Below are 20,604 nucleotides of genomic sequence, written 5' to 3' on the forward strand. Positions count from 1 at the left end.
GCGCCTGGGTGGCTCAGTCGTTAAGCGTCTGCCTTCAGCTCAGGTCATGATCCCAGGGTCCTGGGATCGAGTCCCACATCGGGCTCCCTGCTCCGCGGGAAGCCTGCTTCTCCCTCTCCCACTCCCCCTGCTTGTGTTCCTGCTCTCACTATGTCTCTCTCTGTCAAATAAATAAATAAAATCTTTAAAAAAAAAAAAAGAAAATTCATAGAGTCGTGCATCATCACCACAATCCAATGTTAGAACTTTACCATCACCCCAAATGTTTTCCTCCAGTGTTTCCACTCCTACCCTGGCCTCAGGTAACCACTATTCTGTATAGATAAGCCTTTTCTAGACATTTCGTATAAATGCAACCACACAATATGTACTCTTTTGTATCTGGCTTCTATCACTTATCATGTTTTTGACATTCATCTTTGTTGTAGTATTTTGTAATTTGTTCCTTTTTGTTACAGAATTGTATTTCACTGCATGGATATACCATATTTTGTGTATCCATTAACCATTTGATGGACAGCTGGATTGTTTTCCAATTTTTGACTGCTGTAAATAATGCTACTAACAGACATTTACAATTCTTCGTGTGTACACATTTTCATTTCTTTTGGGTAGATCCCCAGGAGTGGAACTGCTAATTCATATGATAAGCTTATGTGTAACTTTTTAAGAAACAGCCAAACTGTTTTCCAAAATGGCTATACCATTTACATTTCCAAGAGCAGTGTATAAGGGCTCCAGTTTTTCCACAATACCATGTAATGTCAGTCTTTTTAATTATACTCATTCCAGTGGGTGTGTGACAGCATCATTGTGGTTTAATCTGCGTTTCCTTAATGACTAATAATGTTGAACACCTTTTCACATGCTTATTGGCCATTCATACTGTCTCCTTTGGTGAAATATCTATTAAAATCTTTTGCTCATTTTTTATTGGGCTTTTTTCTTTATAACTGGGTAGTAAAATTTTTTTATATATATTCTAGATTAAAGACCTTTACCATGTTTGTAATACGCAACTACTTTCTGCCAATCTGTGGCTTGTCTTTTTACTTTCTTAAGTAACCTCTGAAGTGCTAAAGTTTTTAAGCATTTTAATGAAGTCTAATTTGTATTTTCTTTTATGATTCATGCTTTTGGTGTCATCTAAGAACTTTGCCTAACACAAGGTCATAAAGATTTTCTCTAATGTCTCCTAGAATTCTTAGTTTTAGATTTTTTTTTTTTACTTTTAGATTTTATAATTAAGTCTATGATCTACTTTGAGATAATTTTTGTGTATGGTGTGAAGTAGATACAATAATATGTCCAAGTCCATTTTTTTTAAACATACAGATATCTAACTGTCCCAGCACCATTTGTTGAAGACTACCCTTCCCCCATTAAACTGTCCTGGCACTTTTTCAATAACCAGGTGATCATAAAATGTTAAGGGTTCATTTCTAGACTCTCATTTCTGTTCTATTAATTTTCATGCTTAGTCTTTTAATTTTTTCCTGATGGGCAACAACTTCATTTTTAAAAAATATTTTTATTTATTAGTCAGAGAGAGGGGGAGAGAGAGAGGCAGGCAGAGGGAGAAGCAGGCTCCCCACTGAGCAAGGAGCCAGACGCAGGACTTGATCCCAGGACCCTGGGATCATGACCCAAGCCGAAGGCAGACGTTTAGCCAACTGAGCCACCCAGGCGTCCCTCATGCTTATTAGTCTTATACCAATCACACTGTCTTGATTACTGTAGATTATAGTAAATTTTAAAATTAGGTAGGGCAAATCTTCTATTTTATTTGTTTTCAAAATTGTTTTGGCTCCTCTAGGGAACTTACAACCCCAAGATCAAGAGTTGCATGCTGTACCAACTGAGCCAGCTAGGTGCCTCATCTTTTGTTGAATTTATTCCTAAATATTTATTCTTGTTGAGCCTACTGTAAATAGATTTTTTGCTACTTCCATATTCAGATTGTTCCCACTACTAAACTGTTCATCTTGCCTCAGTTTGTAAAAAAAAAAAAAGTAGAAACCGTTAGGCTAGGATATCCTAACTTTCCTCCACTGAATCTATGTACCTACTTGGTTCTATATCCAGGTTCTTCCTTCTTCTCCCCTTTCAAAATTGAGGAAGGGATCCCTCTTCTGTTAAGACCATCTTGTCCAGTCAGGATTCTGAACAATCTTGCTTTTTCAATACCCTCTCTCCTCATCCTCCTTTCTTCCCTTGTTAATCCTAACAACTAAAATCATGCTGCAGTATTTTTTATACTCAAAAAATAAACAAAAAAAAAGGCTTCCTTTATATCCTCATATACCTCTAGCTTCTACCCCATGTCTATTTCCTTTCATCTGCAAACTTCTTTAAAAAGCTATCTATACACCCTATCTCTAATTCCTGGGCCTTCAGGTATCCCTCAAGTCACTCAAATCTGGCTTCCACCTCTGCCAGTCCATGAAACTGGCTCATTAAAGTTACTGATGACCTTTAGACTACCAAACCAATGGCCATATTTCTGCCCACATCTTCTCAACTTCTCAGCCAAACTCAATACAGTTAACTATTCTTTTCTTGAAATACTTGCATTACTTAGGATCCATGACATCATCCAATATACATTCCCAATTTCCCTATAACCACTCTGACTGTCCTTCTTAGCCTCCTTCCTAGAGGCCTTCCAGTTTACCCAACTTAGAAATATGCTGCACTCCTCAGGGTTCTATTTCTAGTCAATCCTTCTTTCCTCTCTATAGTCTCTTCCTTCTCTTCCTCCCTAATTTCATCTGTTTTCATGGCTTTTAAGTATCACTAATAATACATTTATAATCTTGAAATTGACATCTCCAAGCCAAGTATCTTTGATCCTCCCTGGTAGAGGCCTACCTGACAATCTTACAGGATTCTGAGAACCTATGACTGACAAAAGCAAAAACAAAACAAAACAAAACCTCTTCAGCCATCCAATAATGGTGACTTCCAGCAATATCTCTGAGTTCTCCCTTCTCCCTTATGTTCCGTATCCAATCCATTATCATGTCCTCCTATTTTTGTTGCCTCAAAATATCTCAAATATGTCCACTCTTCTCAATCCCACTGCCACCTCACTAATCTAAGCCATTATTATCTCCTCTCTGAGCTACTGCATATCCACTGGCCAATCTGTTTCTGTTTGCCCTGGTATTCTCTTCTCTACATGGCAGGGTAATCTTTAAAAAACGTAATTCAGATGATGCTATTCCCTTACTAAAAACTGTTCATTTTTTCAAATCCAAACTCCTTATTGCTATGTACAAGGTCCTGCAGTATGTGGTCCCTACCATGTCCATCCCCCCCAACAAGGTGCTCTAGCTTTTCATTTCCTCAAACACATTAAGTTCTTCAAGCTTCAGGCCCTTCACATGCTTTCCCTCTTTGTGAAACATCTCATTCTCACTCCCTTATCTCTGTCCATGTCTTCTCATAGGAACCTTCCCTTACAACTAAGTAGGTCCTTGGAGTCTGCAATGATTCTCAATGTACACAGTTCTTTTCCTTCTTAACATTAACATAATCTATGAAGGCAGGAAAGATTTCTGATTTTTTACCACACACACACACACACATATATATATATATATATATATATATATACACATACACACACACATACACATACTTGCCTGAATATAAATAGTAGCCATCAAGAAGTATTCATGAAAATATACAAAACTAACTTAAGAAAGACATTATGTTTAGCACTTCACAGGTCTGCTCTTCCTCAAAACTTTCTTAATGTAGAGGTACATGGGATAAGCCTGACTAAACTGGAGGAAGGCTAGCAACCTCAAACTATATGCACAATTTTGTGAACTGTGTTTTCTAAGCAGATGTCTAGTATGTGCACCAGAATTTCAAAGGAAACTGCAATCCAAAAGAGTTAGAAGATACACAATCTGATAAATTCTGGCTTCATCATTTAACAAGGTAGACTCAAATTCAACATAAAGTTAGTTCTTGAAACAAAATGAAGAAAAGATACAGTATTTTGGGGGTGCCTGAATGGCTCAGTCAGTTAAGTGTCTGCCTTCAGCTCACGTCATGATCCTGGATCCTGGATCGAGCCCCGCATCGGGCTCCCTGCACAGCAGGGAGTGTGCTTCTCCCTCTCCCTCTGTCTTTCCCCACTGCTCGTGTTCTCTCTCTCGTTCTCTCAAATAAATAAAATCTTAAAATATAGTTATTTTATATAGTATTTTTTAAAGGCCTAAGTCCTATAATTTACTAAATCTCAATGAAACTTAGTGGATGGTATGAACTTAAAAAAAGATTTCTGAGCCAAAGTTCTTATTACATCCTGACTTTTATGTCATGCCTATATATGAAACCTGTCAGACATAGATTCTTTATATAGAAGTAAAGGAGGGAAAAGATGAATAAAGATATATCTATCACAGGAAAGGCTACAGAAAATGAAACATATATGAAGGAAAAGATGAGAAATGCCATGTCTTATCACCCATTTCAAATTTTCACTGCCAAATATCTGAAGAATTAGGAACCACAGACCTTACAGCCCTTTCATTAGTTCCTGTGTGTGTGTGTGTGTGTGTGTGTGTGTGTGTGTAGAGAGAGAGAGAGTCACTTCAGCATTCCAGGCTGAAGTTCTCCTCAAATCTCCAAAAGAATGTTACAAATCAATGTGTTAAAACTGTGAAGCAACTAATTTCAAGACTGTGCTATGTTCTTAAGTGTGGCTGGCTAGAGGGGCCATTTCGACACTATTAACACATTTATTTGAAAAACCCAATCCAATCACTTCAGGCTGTGAGAACGAAAATCCAAGACATTAGGTGATGTGTTCAAGGTCACAAGGCTAGCTAAAGACAGGACTGAAACTTGCCTCCCATGTTTAGTGCTCCTTATTACCAGTCTCTCTCTTAACAGCTCCATCAAAATGCTGAGCATGAGTTCCCCAAATACTGAGACTCTAACTCTAGGTCATTAATTTAAAAAGAAAAACAAAAGACTAAAACTAGTATGATATGATATAGGAAAAAGAAATTTAAAAAGTAAATATGAAAGCCATTAAGTATGACTTCTCTCACAAACAGTATGATATGTTTTTCAATTGTGTATAGAAAATGTTTGATTAAGGCAAGATTAGTTTTGTAGTTTGTTGTAATTATTTTAGTGATTCAGAAATGACAAATAAAAAAGAAATTACTACTCCAGAATAACAAACCTGACATTTACTTGTATTAAATTTATAACTTCAACGAACAAATGAGGCTCTGCTTCCCTATTTTAATATTATCACTAATGAGTAGATTATAATTGAACAAATTCAAGAGAAAGACAAAATGGTTTATATTTCATTGTTGTCATTTTTCACCCATTAAATTAACTTGTTATTCAAATATTCTACTGAGATGTTGTTCAACACCAATGACCTAACATATCCAAGCTTTTAGGGGTGAGTGGAGGTACACTGGTTATAACCTTCAATGAAAGAACTGTTAGTACTAGAACCTTTTATCAAGCTATTATGCACTCAAAGTCTATATGAAGTTTTAAACATTTCCCAAAATAGAGGCTTTAAGTAAAAGCTAAGAAAACATAATCATTAGTGTAGTAGCATACCTTCCATAATCTTAAAAAAAAATTACTTCTGATTTTTAAGCCAATAAATATTTTTTGCTCAGCAAAGAGCAAAATTCCTCATGATTAAATCCTATGAGCCAAATTTTTCTCCACCCAGTCCTGTTCCTCTCTGTTGTGGAGCATAATTCCATAAAGCTTTAGCTCATTCACTTTGTCTACTGACACACTGTCTCCAAAAACAAACCCTTAAACTCAGCACAAGTCTTACTCTACTATTCCAAAACCAGTGTAATGAGTATACTTTAAGATGCCTGTCTGACAGTTGTAATATAAGTGTCTCTGTGTGCACAGGATATCAACTACAAGAATCTTCCTATTTCTCTTAAGTGGCTGTGTCTCAAGGCAGCATCATACATAAAACTATTCACTATGCAATGAAGGAAATCCATACATAACTCAAAATCAAACAATCTTAAATCTCTATTCTTCAGAAGAACTATGGGCAAACCAATCACATGAAGAGTGAAAGTAGGAAAAAGCTGAAAGGTAGCAAGGAATAATGGTAAAGGAGAGATGCTTTATTCACTAACAAATTATTTAACTTCTCTGCCTATCACATTCCCAGTTAATAAATAAAAACAACACCCACTTCACCGGGTTCTTGTAAGGATCAAGTGAGTTCTTGCATGAAGATGACTTCCCAGTAAAAGGAACATAACACGCACTCAATATATACCAGCTCCTTCCTCCTTCAGTTCTGGGCCCTCTGTTCTTTGTTCTCTCTACTCATTCCCCCAGATGACTCAGCCTTCTCATGACTTTCATTAACAAATGCTGAAAACTACTAAATCAGTCAAAGCCCTGATGTGTACATGCACGCTCCCAGTGTAAGAAGCTGGCCTCCCCTACCCCTGAGATACTTAGGTGAGAAAGGCAGAGGAAGAGACCCAAATAACTGAATTTCACTGTCATAACAAATACTCGGTGTGGACAAATGTCCATGAGTTTCCAACTATCTCCTAGAGACTTCCACTGCCATCTCAAAATGCCAGAAATCAAACTTGCCAGTATCTTTTTTAAAATTGGACTCTCTTCCTGCCCCTTTTCTAAGTGGTGAGTGGTGTCCAAGAGAGACCAATCCTTGCTCTATTCTTCCCTCCTGTAAATATCACCAGGTAACCCAGGCCCATCAAGTCTACCTTCATAATTTCTAGCCTCATTTTTGGTCCCGCTGTTACCGCCAGAGTCCGGTGAGGATTTCTCAATCTCAGCACCACTGACTGACATTTGGGCCCAGATAAATCTTCGTTGTAGGGGCTGTCCTGTGCATTGCAGGATGTTTAGCGGCATCGCTGGCCTCTCTCCCCTAGATGCCAGTAGAACTGCTCCTTCCCTGCAAGTTATGACAACGAAAAAGGTTTCCAGACAGTGCCAAACGCCCCGGGGAGGCAAAATCATCCTTCCCACATGATGCCCCCCACTCCTGCCTCTGAGCACCATGACCCAGTTCCTCACCACTTCATACATGCAACAGAGAATGGGTCCCCAAATTCATCTCCAGCTTCTTCCCTCTAACTCCTGTTGCACTGATCTCCTAAAGGTCTTGTAAAGCACAGCTTTTATGAGTCATTTCTCTTAAACTACACCTCCCTGTTACCTTTACAATTAGTTCAAAGCTCTCCACCCAGCCTTGATAATCTGGCCTCAACTAAACATTATCCAACAAAGCACCTCACATAGTGTCTACCCAGCAGCCCTTCAGTAACTCAGACCTGACCTGTTCATCCAGATCTGTTTCCTATTCTACAGCTGTCACCCGGGTTTGGATGCCCATTACCCAGCATCTGTTCCAGACCACCGCACTAGCCTGTTTCCCCCAACTCTCCTCTTCCTCACTCTAGGTCAAAAACCAACAATGAGTCTCCATTGCCTACTGAAATATGAAATCTTCTGTGTTTTCTTTAGGGTCTTTCTTAATATAACGTGGTCTCTTTCTAACTCTATGTTCCATTGTCCCCAAGACATACTCCAGCTTCAGCAAAACCTAACAATCTGCTACTACTTGAAAAGGCTCCTACACTTTCTACCTTTTGTCATGTCTTTTTTTCTGTCGGGAAGTCCTCCATCCCACTGCCCTCCCTCCAAACTAATTTAAAGTCCATCTCAATTAAGTCAACCCTAACCCTCTCCTACACATTCACATGGTGCTTTATGTTACACATGTGTATCCCTATAGTTTACAAAGTCCTGGAGAGATTCTTACTCCTCTTTCGATGCCCTGCAAATGCCTACGCCAGTTAAGTAGCTAACTCAATATATTCGAGTTGACCCAAATGTTTCCCACTTAGAAAGCAACAGGTGGCTGTGTTTTCAGACAATCCCAAACTCTCTTAAGAGAACTAAATCTGTAGTCCCTTTTTGTCTCACATTTTATGTCTTAGACCGATTTTTATGTAAACTGCCTTCAAGATACCCAAAATACTATTTGGTACATATTACTGTAAGAGTTCTGCTTCAGCAAGCTCCGACAGCTTCTAACTTGTAACTGAATCCTGAATATTTCTGCTATTTAAGCCCTTTCTTTATACTGAAAGGCAACCGAAATTTATTTTTGAATGTTAATAAAACTGAGCAAAACGTAAAAATAACTTGATTAAACATATTTCAAGCAAAGGTTAATTAATGCTCATTTGTCTATCCTAAAAAATACACTAAAAGTCCAAAAGTCTTCCGGCACCAAAAGAAAAAAAAAAATACGAAAGTCAGTTTATTTCATCTCCCCCCACCCCAAAAACATAAACCGAAATAAAACTTGGGAAGTTCTGCCTTAATTGTAGTTCCTAAATGACTTGAAAGTATGTTTTGCTATTGCTACAAAAAAGGGCAATAGCATTAATGAGCATGTTATGACCAGACCTCTAAAAGTCTAACTCCAAAGCCATATGAGGTGAGCATGGGACCCCACGCTGCCACCACCATTCCTCGGCCAGGGTCAGCAAACTATAGGCCCTGTTTCATATCCCCTGAGTTAAGAACGGTTTTTACATTTTTAAAGGGTGGCAAAAACAAAAACAAAGAATATTGGAGAGACACTGTTTGTGGCCAGCAAAGCCTAAAATATTTAATTTTTGTCCCTTTACAACAGCATGAATTTGAGACTCCTAGCTCTTCATATCTAAGACACCCAACTTTTCCTCCCAAGATTTTTAAAAAAGCAATATAAAACACACAAGATTATGCAAAAAGACAGAACTCGTTCGACTTAGTCATAGCTAATGCACAGGCAACTTCTAAAACAGAGACCTTTGTGGACATTTTTATACTTCCAGAATTTTTGTTAGAAGGAACCTGACTCTCATTCTTTAGATGAGCACATTTACACTTGAAGAGTGGAAGTGCCTGGGCCAAAGTCCCACTGCTAGTGAACAACAAAATGGGGTTAAAGACCCAGGCCTCAAAACTCCTGATTCAGTGCTCTCTGCAGTATACTACATTATACCCACGCATATGGCTTTAAGTTTTGGAGATGTGGGTAAGTGGCTTGGATCATCATAAAGATGAAAGCTTAAAACCTGCTCCTGATACGCTGTTCAGACAGACTAGCAACTATGAATCATTAAACAGAGTACCAATAATGTTCACCACATACATTAGATAAGAACTTCTAGGAAACCTATTTTAAAAACAGATGTGATAGAGAAAGCTTAAAATTTACTGGGCGTGCTCCTCTAGTGCTACAGATCTGACTGAGGCAAATACGCACGTTTGACTTCAGCTACTCAGTACGTACCTCCCAACCCGAACCCACGAGTTCCACCAAATGTTACCGAATGCCAATCGAAAACTGTCCAGTCTACATCAGCCACAGGTTCTATAGTTAATTACAAGTTCTTTTCATACATATCTACTTGCAAACTACTAGCTATAAATTCAAATTTTTGATCTCCCCAAAAATTCAAGCTTCCTTAAGAAAACTGCTTCTTCGATTCCTACAAAACCCACTTTGTGGCGTCTTTTTACCTATACCGATAACTTTACTACCCTGCAGGATCCGAAGTTATGTTATATACCAGGATCTAGGATTCAAAGACATGGTCGCAATCCAAGATCCTTCATCTGAAGTTGCTCTTCCAGTACTGAAAAACAGATTCTGAGGCGCAGCCGAGAGATACTGAACTCAGGCTCTTCAGAGATTAATACACAGACCTCCGCCCCCCAACCCCCACCGTATCCCTGCATGACTTTTGTCCTCTAGCAGCGACCCCTCCCCCTCGACCGCGGCGCGAATCCGGGCCGCCCGGGCACCTGCGGCCCCAGCCCGGGGGCACAAGCCCACCGCCGGCGCTGCTGAAAACAGCGCCCACCCCCACCCCCCACCCCCGGAGACGGGCAGCTGGAGGCCGGAGCCGCCGGGAAGCGACCGGTCGGCGTCCGGTAGAGCCCGGGACGCGTCCAGAGGCGAGGGCGGCGGCGTTACCTGGAGGACCACGTCGTTGGGCAGCTGCGCGGCCCGGAATAGCTCCAGCACCCGCCCGTTGGCCGCCACCTTCTTGGTGCTCTCGATGTCGCAGTAGGAGAAGAGATCCGAGTAGTATTTCTGCTCCGCATCGCTCAGCGTTAAGCCTTCCATCTTCGCCTCCGGCTCACGGCCGCCCCGCCCCGCATGCAAGACCCGGGACCTGGCCCCACGACCCTGGGACGGCGGGGGCTGCGCGCGACCCGGCTTCCTCCTAGCCCCGCGAAGCCGCGGGGAGCCCCAACCCCGGCCTCACGCGCGCGGGGGGCGCCCGAGCAACAGGGCCCGGAGGTCGCGAGGGGGCCCGGCTGGGCTCGGCGCGCCGCCGCCTGCGAGGCCCCGCGCAGTGCCGGGCTCGGCTCGGCGCGCGGCTCCGGCTCCGGCTCCGCGGCCGAGGGGAGGGCGTGGGGAAGGAGGCGGGGGCCGAGGCGGCGCGAGGCACGGGCGGACTCCGCCACCGCCCCCGCCGCGGGTTCGAGTCTCCCCGGTTCCCCGCCGCTTCCCCCCAGACTTCCCGCCTCGGCTTCCCCTTCCGTCCACGCCCCCGGAGCGGCGGCACTTCCCGGAAAGTTGTGGGGCTTCGCGTCTAAAGTTTCGGGGGCTCTGAGCTGAGCGTGGCCGCCGCTCCGCCTCCCTCCGCCGCCATTTACTGCGCCCCGGCCCGGCCCCCGACGCGCCCGCACCAACACTGACAGCGGCGGCCGCGCTCCAGACCCGGATGTGAGGCCGGGAGGAGAGAGCGCGAGAGGGAGAGAAACACCCACCGGGCTGGCTCGGCCGCTCCCGGGAGAGGGGGCCGCAGCGCCCCCTGGTGGCCGGAGCCCCGCGGCGGAGGGCCGAGCGGCCCCCAGCCCCGGGAGGAGGAGCTGGGACCCCGCGGACGTGAGAACTAGGGGTCCACAGCAGCAGCTCATTTTAACACCAAGACAACTTAACACAACCGTTGCTGTTTAGATTGTTTCAAAGCTTCTGACACTAAAGGTTTAATAAACATTCACTGAAAGAGGAACATTGTTCAGGTTATTACTATTGTATCTGTACCTTCTAGATGTCAGATGTTACTGAGGATAAATGCAATATTTCTACGTGCTCCAAAGAGCTATGAAGATTCAATCTATCTGGGAACTCTCATACTGACACTAACATTGAGGCTTAACTCCCACTCTTGTTCCAAAACATGTTTACCTGAGAAACAAAATTTGCCGAATAGAGGGAAAAACTGGCAAAGTTTTCTTCTATGTACAAGGTCGTCCTGGTCACCGGGAACATAGCACCATAAATATATACTATCAACTGTGTAACCCCGTGTGGGCCCTGGGCTGACCTCAGGGGCTCCTTGCCACTCTAAACTTCCTCCTTTACAAAAATCATGCACTCTTCTGATCGGCACCTACCTGAGAGAGGAGAGGTGTAAGATGGCTCAAGTAGAACATCTGAAGAGTTTATACTTAGCAAATAGGAAATACTTCAAAAATAGTGGCTAAGGTTTTTGTGACACAGATTTTTCCATTTGGGTTTTTATTTTGTCTTCTGCCTTTTGCTCCCTAGAGTTCTGATCCTGTAAACGGGGGGCCCGGCTGGGCTCGGCGCGCCGCCGCCTGCGAGGAAATCATGGGAGGAAATCATTACAGGTTCCCAATCCTTTACTTGTAATTCCAGAATCAAAAAGCACTGAAAACCCCCCAATTTTTTTTTTTTTCAGCACTTTGGCAGCAAAACCTGCCCTGTCTCATTTGGAGACAAAAATCTTAATTCACATGAAGCTATTTATAGTCTTATTTGTGCCACTTAGTGTCAATCTTTATTCATTTTACTCCTTTACTCCAGGTCTTAATGGGATGTTAATACATAGTTATAGGAATTTATTACCTTTATTACTTTTCTTTAAAATATTTTATTTTAAATAATTTTTTACCTTTGTTTAAAATATAGATAGATAGATACACACACAGAGACATATGACCATGGAGCTGTAAATACTTTCTACCTTGACCAGTAGCATTTTAGGTAGATATATATATATATATACACGACATGCCATATAGATAGATAGATAGATAGATATGGTAGATATATATACATACACGACATGCCATTAAGCTGAAGTTGCTCTATCTCTAAAACTTTCAATTGTCACAAAGACATCTCACATACCTGTACAGAGGATCTGCTGTAGGTGACCAGAGCCTCACAGACGGCTTGTCTTCCAAAGGTGTAGATAGGAGGAGCACAATGGGGTAGGGATTGGATCACAATTGTCTTCAGCAGAGGGCCTGAGTAGTGCAATCGGTTAAGCGGCTGCCTTTGGCTCAGGTCATGATCTCGGAGTCCCAGAATCGAGCCTGGCATTGGGCTACCTGCTCAGCAGGGAGTCTGCTTCTCCCCCTCCCTCTGCCCCCGCAAATAAATTAATAAAATCTTAAAAAAAAAAAAATTGTCTTCAGCATATTTTTCTCCACCACCTTTCCTAGGCCTTAAAGGTCTTTCCTGCCCCAGGGCCTTTGTTCCTGCTACCTGAAATACTCTTCCCACAGACCTTTGTGTGGCTTGTTCTCTCACACCATTGAGGTCCTTGTTCATATGTCTCTTCTCCAGAGAGAACTTCCTCTCAACAGCTGATCCAAAACAGCCTACCACCATGCTCTATCCCCCTCTCTGAATTATTTTTCTTTATAGTCCTTTTCACTACCTGACATAAAGTATACATCTGTTTACATTTTTAATATCTAATAGTTATTGAGTGCTTACTATGTTTCAGGCACTGTTCTAAAACTTTACGCTAATTACCACATTAATCACAACAATCCTATGAAGTAGGCACTTAATATTTTTATTGGACAAATGAGGAAACTGAGGCACAAATCAGTTAAATAACTTATAAGTCACATTATTATTAAGTGCCTGGATCTGGGATTCAAAATCTAGGAAATCTCAACTCTGAAATTGCTGTCTTACAGAGCTTTTCTTACTTGCTTATTAAGTCTCCCCAACTACCATCCCTGTATTTACCAGAAAATATTTGCTCATTGCCATGGCTCCAACGCCTAATATCTGGCACAAATGCTCACCAAGAACTATTTGTTGTATGAATGCATGAACAAATGAACTAATGATGTGATGAGCCAATCAGTACCCTGATCTCCTGATTTGGCTCCCTTAACTCCAGCAACCTCCAAACCTACTCCTCTTTAGCAACCTAAAATACTTACAGGATTGTCTCCGTTCCAAGTTCTGGGATTCTAAGATTTCCTTCTCAGTCCATAAGGTGCTCTTCTTTTACTCTCACTTCCCGTGCCTTGAATAAACCTGGTCCTTATCACCTGTAGGTTCTTCTCTCCCAATCCCAACACATATTTCATGCATTCAAGGTGTACTTTGAGCATCTTGGGCCAGTGTAAAACAAACTGCATGATCTTGTCCTTGAGATCATCCATCTAGGGACCTCATAGTCATGTCACGTCAAGGACACCCAACTAGCGCCCTGGATTCCCTCATGCATTGCCCTTCCCCCCTACCCTTGCCAAATGCTAACCTTGAATTGGCCACAACATGGGAGTTACGGGATGTTGAGGAGGACTCTTTCTGTGGTCCCATTGCTCTGTGAGGCCTTCCTAATGTAATAGGATACAGAGTGGGACTTTTCCTGTTGATGAGCAAGAACAAGCAGAGGACAAAAGGGCACATGTACCACATGAACAAGGTCAAGCCCCCCCCGTAAGGGTTTACTAAGAAGCAACGAAATGGGCCCTATTGCCAGCAACCAGTGTCTCAGCCCCAGACCCAGTCCCCAGGCTCGTGAAGGAGTCCTAACATCATTCACCTTGTGAGGAGCCCGGTGGTTGTGTGAGAGTCCCCCCAGACACGTACTCCCCACGGAGTCAGGCGCTCATAAACACGGGGGGCCCTGCTCGGCGGGGAGGCTGTGTTCTCAGCCTCCTGCTGTATTCTGGGTGGGTTTGGTGCTGGAGAGTTTGACAGTTTCACAAATGAAAGAGATTTTTCTCTATATCTGTCCCTTAATTGTGTGTTTCCAGCTATGAAAGGGGAAAAAAAAAATACAATTTAACACATGCTCTTTGAAGTCGTCTAATTTTTTTCCTAGTATACATTTCTAGACATATCAATTTTAAAAAGTGACATCATAAGAAAGCTATTTTAAAACAGATGGTCTATATTATATAGCTGTAAATTTAAAGATGCTGGTTTTCAGGGAAAGATCAAATAGTTGATTATTGCCAGCAAATGCATCAACTGATATTTAACTGGAAATCTCTAGGCTTTTATTTTTTATTTTTTTTAAAGATTTTATTTATTTATTTGACAGAGACACAGCGAGAGAGGGAACACAGGCAGGGGGAGTGGGAGAGGAAGAAGCAGGCTTTCCGCCAAGCAGGGCTCCTGATGCTGGGCTCGATCCCAGGACCCTGGGATTATGACCTGAGCCAAAGGCAGATGCTTAACGACTGAGCCACCCAGGCACCCCCAAATCTCTAGGCTTTTTAAAATAAACTGTATACAATAAAATCCATTGTTTCTGGTATACAGTTCTATGACTTTTGACAAATGCATATAGTCGTGACCCACCACCAACATCAAGATGCAGGGCCACTCTGTGATCCCCCCAAAATTCCTTTGTGCTGCCCCTTTTTACTCACCTCTGCCTCCACCCTCAGCCCCTGGCAACCACTGATTTGTTTTCTACTTCTACACTTCCGCCTCTTCCAGAATGTCCTATATGGAATTATGTGGTGGGTAGCCTTTTGCATCTGATTTTTTCATGTAACATAACGCATTTCAGATTCTTCCATGTTCTTGCTTCTATAATGGTTCATTTTTTAAAAATTGCTGAATAGTATTCTGTTGTATGAATAATTATAGTTTGTTCATCTATTCACCAAGTGAAGGACATTTGGGTGTTTCCAATTTTAGGTGATTATTAATAAAGATGCTGTAAACATGTACGTAAATTTTTTGTGCAAACTTAAGTCTTCATTTTCTTCTTGGGTAAATATCTGGGAGTGGAATTGTTGGGTCATATGGTAAGTATATGTTTAACTTTATTTTTTTTAATTTTTATTTATTTATTTGACAGAGAGGGACACGGCGAGAGAGGGAACACAAGCAGGGGGAGTGGGAGAGGGAGAAGCAGGCTTCCCCCCAAGCAGGGAGCCCAATGCGGGGCTCGATCCCAGGACCCTGGAATCATGACCTGAGCCGAAGGCAGATGCTTAACAACGGAGCCACCCAGGCGCCCCTATGTTTAACTTTAAAAGATGCCCAACTCTTTTCCAAAATGGCTATGCTACTTTGCCTTCCCACAAACAATGTACAGATTTTAGTTTCTCTATATCCTCACAAACTATTCTAACATCATTCTAATGAGTGCGTAGTGGTTTCTCACTGTGATTTTAAGTTGCATTTCCCCAGTGATGAATGATATTGAGCATTTTTCATGTGCATATTTGCCATCTGAATATCTTCTCTGGTGAAGTGCTATTTAAGACTTCTCCCGTTTTTTATTGGGTTGTTTGTTTTCTTATTGTCGAGTTTTGAAAATTCTTTGTACATTTTTGATACAAGCCTTAGTCAGATACATTATTTGCTGGTATTTTCTACAGTCTGTGGCTTGCCTTTTTATTTTTCACAGAATAGGATTGTTAGTCCAACTCAGGGGTGATCGTAAAAGACGTTAGTGAGGGGAAATCCATTGGAGAGAGTTTCATTTAGTGCACCTCGTCATTAACTTTGTGTAAGAGAGATTGCCCAAGATAAGAATATACATTAAACCCATGAAGAGTGGCAAATGGTTAAGCTGATAGGGCAGGGACGTGGAAGAAAGCAGTTTGGAAGATCAGGAAGGAGGCGGTCTAAGGGAAAAGCATGTGGTTGAACCTACGGAAGGGGCGTGAAGTGTGAATATCTTTGTATTTTGTGCTGACGCCCACCGGAAAACATCCACTATGGAGGAGGCACATGACACCCCAGTGGACAAAATGGCCTGGCTAGTTGATGCCAGGTGACCTCGGCAAGCAGCCACCCTGGTGTTGCCACACTGGCTCGGGAACCGAACAGCTACTATGGCAGCAATGGAAGGCATGCATGGGCCCCACGTGATGGGTTTCCACTTACCAAGGTCAAATGTCCACCTGCCAGCAAGAGTTGAGTTCAGCTCAGCTCAGCTTGGTGTCAGCTCAGCACCAAGTTCCACTTCTGATGCAGCAGCATCCCTCAGGGGAGACCGATCAGACACTTGGTGACAAGTTGATTGATCTTTACTGGAATCAAACATATTTTGGACATAAATTTGCTTTTCTGTCTACAGAGCCTCAGCTGGCAATGCTATCTGAGAGTCTAAGCATTTTTATCACCAACCTAGAATCTTTGTAACATCACTTCAGACTGAGATACTCACTTTCCAGTAATACAAGTGCATTACTATAGGATCCACTGGACTCCTCACACACCACATCATCCAGAAGCTGCTGATGTCAGCGAGTATAGAATGGCCTTTTGAAGTGCAGTTGATGTGTCAGCTTGGAGATGATACTATGTAAATATGGAACCTTGTACTCCAGGATGCAGTATGCACACTAAATCAACGGCCTGCTATATTACCACATCTCCAGAAGGTAGCCTGACTACGTGGGATATGAAACCAATGGGTAGAAGTCCAACTGGCCCCCATTTGCCTTTGCCCTCAGCAACCTACTTGGGGGAGTTTGCACTTCTCATCCTCTCAATTCTAGGTTTTGAGCTTCTGGAGGTCCTGGTTCTCAAAGGGGAGTGCCTCCACGAGGAAGCTTATTATGAGTCCCACCAAACTTGGAGCTATAAATGCTGTCCGGTCACTTAGGGCACCTCCTGCCAATAGATTAGTAGAAAAGAAAAGAATCAACATATTAGGAGGTTAATTGAACCTACTAATCAGAAGAAAACAGTGCGTATTTTACACAACTGAAGTAGGAAAGAATATGTTTCACACCCAGAAGCACTGGGGTGTCTCCTGGTACTCTTCTGTTCAGTTTTAGTGATAAATGGACAAGTGTAACTTCCACGGTCCAAGAAGGGTATGGTGACAGGGGACTCAGACCACTTAGGGATGAAGGTCTGTGTCACCTTAACGAGGTTAAGACACCTGGGAGTGCAGAGGTGTTAGCGGAGGTCAAGAGGAATCTAGAATGAGAAGTAGAGAGGAGACAATGAATATCAGATGTGGCCTTGGAATGAGCTGCAATGGTGGCAGATAGAGTTTGCTCCATTAACCTTGCTCTTGTAAAACTTTACGGGAAACAACACCCGTAAGAATTGTTCCCCTATGGGGGCGCCTGGGTGGCTCAGTTGGTTAAGCGACTGCCTTCGGCTCAGGTCATGATCCCAGAGTCCCGGGATCGAGTCCCACATCGGGCTCCCTGCTCAGCGGGGAGTCTGCTTCTCCCTCTAACCCTACCCCCTCTTGTGCTCTCTCTCTCACTCTCTCTCTCTAATAAATAAATTTAAAAAAAAAAAAAAGAATTGTTCCCCTATGGAGAATTACGTTACATGAAGTAATGAGTGGTGTCAGTATGGACTGTGTGGTTGCTGGGGCATGCTCCCCAGATTTACCACCCCACAGGACTGAGACACTGTTCTTTCAACTGTTAGGAATGTTGGGGAGTCAGGGGCTCACAGCTGAATCCCTCGCCAGGAATGGCCCTTGGGAGAGGGAAGATTCCTCACCTAAGGTGACCCCCAAGTCCTGGGGCGGGACTTTAGTTAGTGGATATAGGAGCCTAAAGGTCCTTGCATTATTTTTTGTTTTTAAGATTTTATTTATTTATTTGAGGGAGAGAGCGAGCACGCACAAACAGGCAGAGGGAGAGGGAGAAGCAGGCTCCCCGCTGAGCAAGGAGCCGATGCAGGACTCGATCCCAGGACCCCGGGGTCATGACCTGAGCCGAAGGCAGACGCTGAACGACTGAGCCAGCCAGGCGCCCCAGTCCTGGCATTGTTTTGAGACAACGTGAAGAGCCATCTCAGCTCCAGAGCTCCTCCAGGAATTGGCTGGCCCCTGGACTGTTAGCACATTGCAGATCTCCCTCTGTCCAATTATGGGCTTTTTCCACTTCACTTCTGTATGTGTGCTGTTCCTGACAACAATTATCAATGAATTTCCTGTACCCAAATCTTCATTTCAGTGTGTCTCCTGGGGAAACTAGCTTAAGCCACCCACATACTTCTGCTCCTATTAAGTGGAGTTTTAATTAGTGCTTACCAACCTGTTGTACTTATTATTGTAATTGTTATAATTGGATTAAATGTTACATAAGCAAATTAATTATGAAAACAGGAAGATGGTGTTTCTTTTTTTTTAAGATTTTATTTATTTGAGAGAGAGAGAGAGCATGTGCGCACGCGCTCGTGTGCGTGGGGTGGGGAGGGGCAGAGGGAGAGGGAGAAGCAGACTCTCCACCAGCTGAACACAGAGCCTGATGTGGGGCTCGATCCTGGGACTCCAGGATCATGACCTGAGCCAAAGGCAGACTCTTAACCACCTGAGCCACCCACATGCCCCAGTTTTTGTTTCTATAAAAACTAAAAATGATGTTTTGGGAAGACATGAGGATAGTAACTTGCTAAGAAATGTTGCTGCTGAATTGGCTGTGGAACTCATGAAGAAAGACCAGGGGTTGGAAGCAAACATGGTACCGCATCTCTGTGCTGGGCACACAGCCGATTCAGTGTGTGTGCTTCTTGTTTGATTGATGTAGAATCTGGAGTGGAAAGTAGTTTACTATCTGTAATCAAAATTTCTGGGTTTTTGTTTTGGAAAAATCTCTTATTGTTTTTGTAAAAATATACACACTTGTGAAAAAAAAAAAAACTCAGGACAGAATGAAGAAAAAAAAATTAAAATTGCCTGGAATTCTGCCATCTGCAGGCAACTTCTATTAACATTTGGGTGAATATTCCTGACACCATTTGTTTAAAATAGACACAAAATGTGGACGCCTGGGTGGCACAGTGGGTTAAGATGACTCAAGGTTTTGGCTCAGGTGGTGATTTGCAGGGTCATGATTGTAGGATCATGAGATTGAGCCCTGCATTGGGCTCTGAGCTCAGCATGTAGTCTGCTTGGGATTCTCTCTCCCTCTCCCTCTGCCCCTCCTGCTCATGCTCTCTCTCCCTCTAAAATAAATAAATAAATCTTTTTAAAAATAAAATACACACAAAATGATAGACATACAAACATACAACATCAAATAAAGGGATGGGTTATGTGTGTATATATATATATAGACATATATTATATTATATGTACACATTACTACTTATATATTCAAGTATATCAATTGAATGGATGCATTATACATTACTACATATTATATATATATTATATATGTGTGTGTATGTATAATTCATCCCTTTATTTGCCATTGTATGCCTATTTCTTTATAATCCTTTGTAGCAAGTCTTTTTCATTCAAGATTGTATTTGTAAAAAGAGTTGTCCTTTTCTCTTAACTTAATTTGAACCTTATTTCTTTTCCCTTTTTTGGAGTCAGCAATATAGATGATATAATCAGATTAACAGACTGGAAAAACACAACTGTATCCTCCAGAGACCACTTAAGGCAATCTTGTACTTTATTACCAATGGGATGTATCTTCATTACCTAACTAGAAGGGAATCATAAAATGATTATTTTTTTGGATGTTGCAGCTGTAAATCAGTGTTTCCATCATGAGATAGAAAATATCAAATAAATTTAAGATTTCATATTAGCATGAGGTTAATCAGAAGCAAAGGCATAGAAATCTATACAAAATTGTTGGCACAGCAAAAATAAATCTATTCTTTATATAAATAGAATTCTCAGAAGAGATTAGCCAAAAATGAAAAAGCACTTTTCTCTAAATAAAAATCAACCCAACAAATATTTATTACTTACTCTATGGAGGGCACTTTTCCCCAAGTTTCTTTTGTAAACATTCTCAGTTTAGTGTTTTCTCAATATTATGAATTTTTAGCATAGAAAAGATCAAAATGGTTTTCCCTATTCTTTGTAATACTAAAGCACTTAGAGGCAGTCATGAAACATACCAAACACATGTTGCTTGCCACTAGTAGCATTTTCTTTTTCTTTTTTTAAGATTTATTTACTTATTTATTTGAGAGAGAGAGAAAGAGAGAGCTGAGCAGAGGGAGAGGCAGAGGGAGAGAGAATCTTAAGCAGACTCTGCGCTGAGCTTGGAGCCCGAAGCAGGGCTGGATTCAAGGACTCTGATATTATGACCAGAGCAGAAATTAAGAGTCAGACTCTTAACTGACTGAGCCACCTAGGCACCCCCATTAGTAGCCTTTTCTAAAGTAAAAACTCTGCACTTGGGTGGGGTCGTCTCCAAACACATCAACTTTTTGAACTATTAATTTAACAAAAGTAAAACAAAATAATCCGTCTTTTATTTTATTTCCACACCCTTTTTTTAGTTTCTTTTGACTTCCATCACCCTACCATGAAAATATTTTAGTGTCATGCATTC

At 42.0% G+C, this 20,604-nt stretch overlaps 1 protein-coding gene across 6 annotated transcripts in view; it reads right to left on the reverse strand.

The window, feature by feature from the left end:
- REPS1 (RALBP1 associated Eps domain containing 1) overlaps window positions 1–10,792 on the reverse strand; it is an 83,823-nt gene extending 73,031 nt beyond the window's left edge. For 2 of the 6 annotated variants that reach the window (XM_081829087.1, XM_081829082.1), the window contains exon 1: window positions 10,046–10,789. In XM_081829087.1, the coding sequence (XP_081685213.1) occupies window positions 10,046–10,198 (153 nt within the window). In that variant the 5' untranslated portion in view covers window positions 10,199–10,789. Of the gene's footprint in view, window positions 1–10,045 lie in introns of all 6 variants that reach the window. The other 4 variants (XM_081829085.1, XM_081829084.1, XM_081829083.1 and 1 more) reach the window with 4 other exon arrangements.
- Between the last annotated feature and the right edge of the window lie 9,812 nt (window positions 10,793–20,604).

Source organism: Leptonychotes weddellii, chromosome 8, assembly GCF_054177405.1.
Source record: "Leptonychotes weddellii isolate Sample4059 chromosome 8, ASM5417740v2, whole genome shotgun sequence".
Lineage (NCBI taxonomy): Eukaryota > Metazoa > Chordata > Mammalia > Carnivora > Phocidae > Leptonychotes > Leptonychotes weddellii.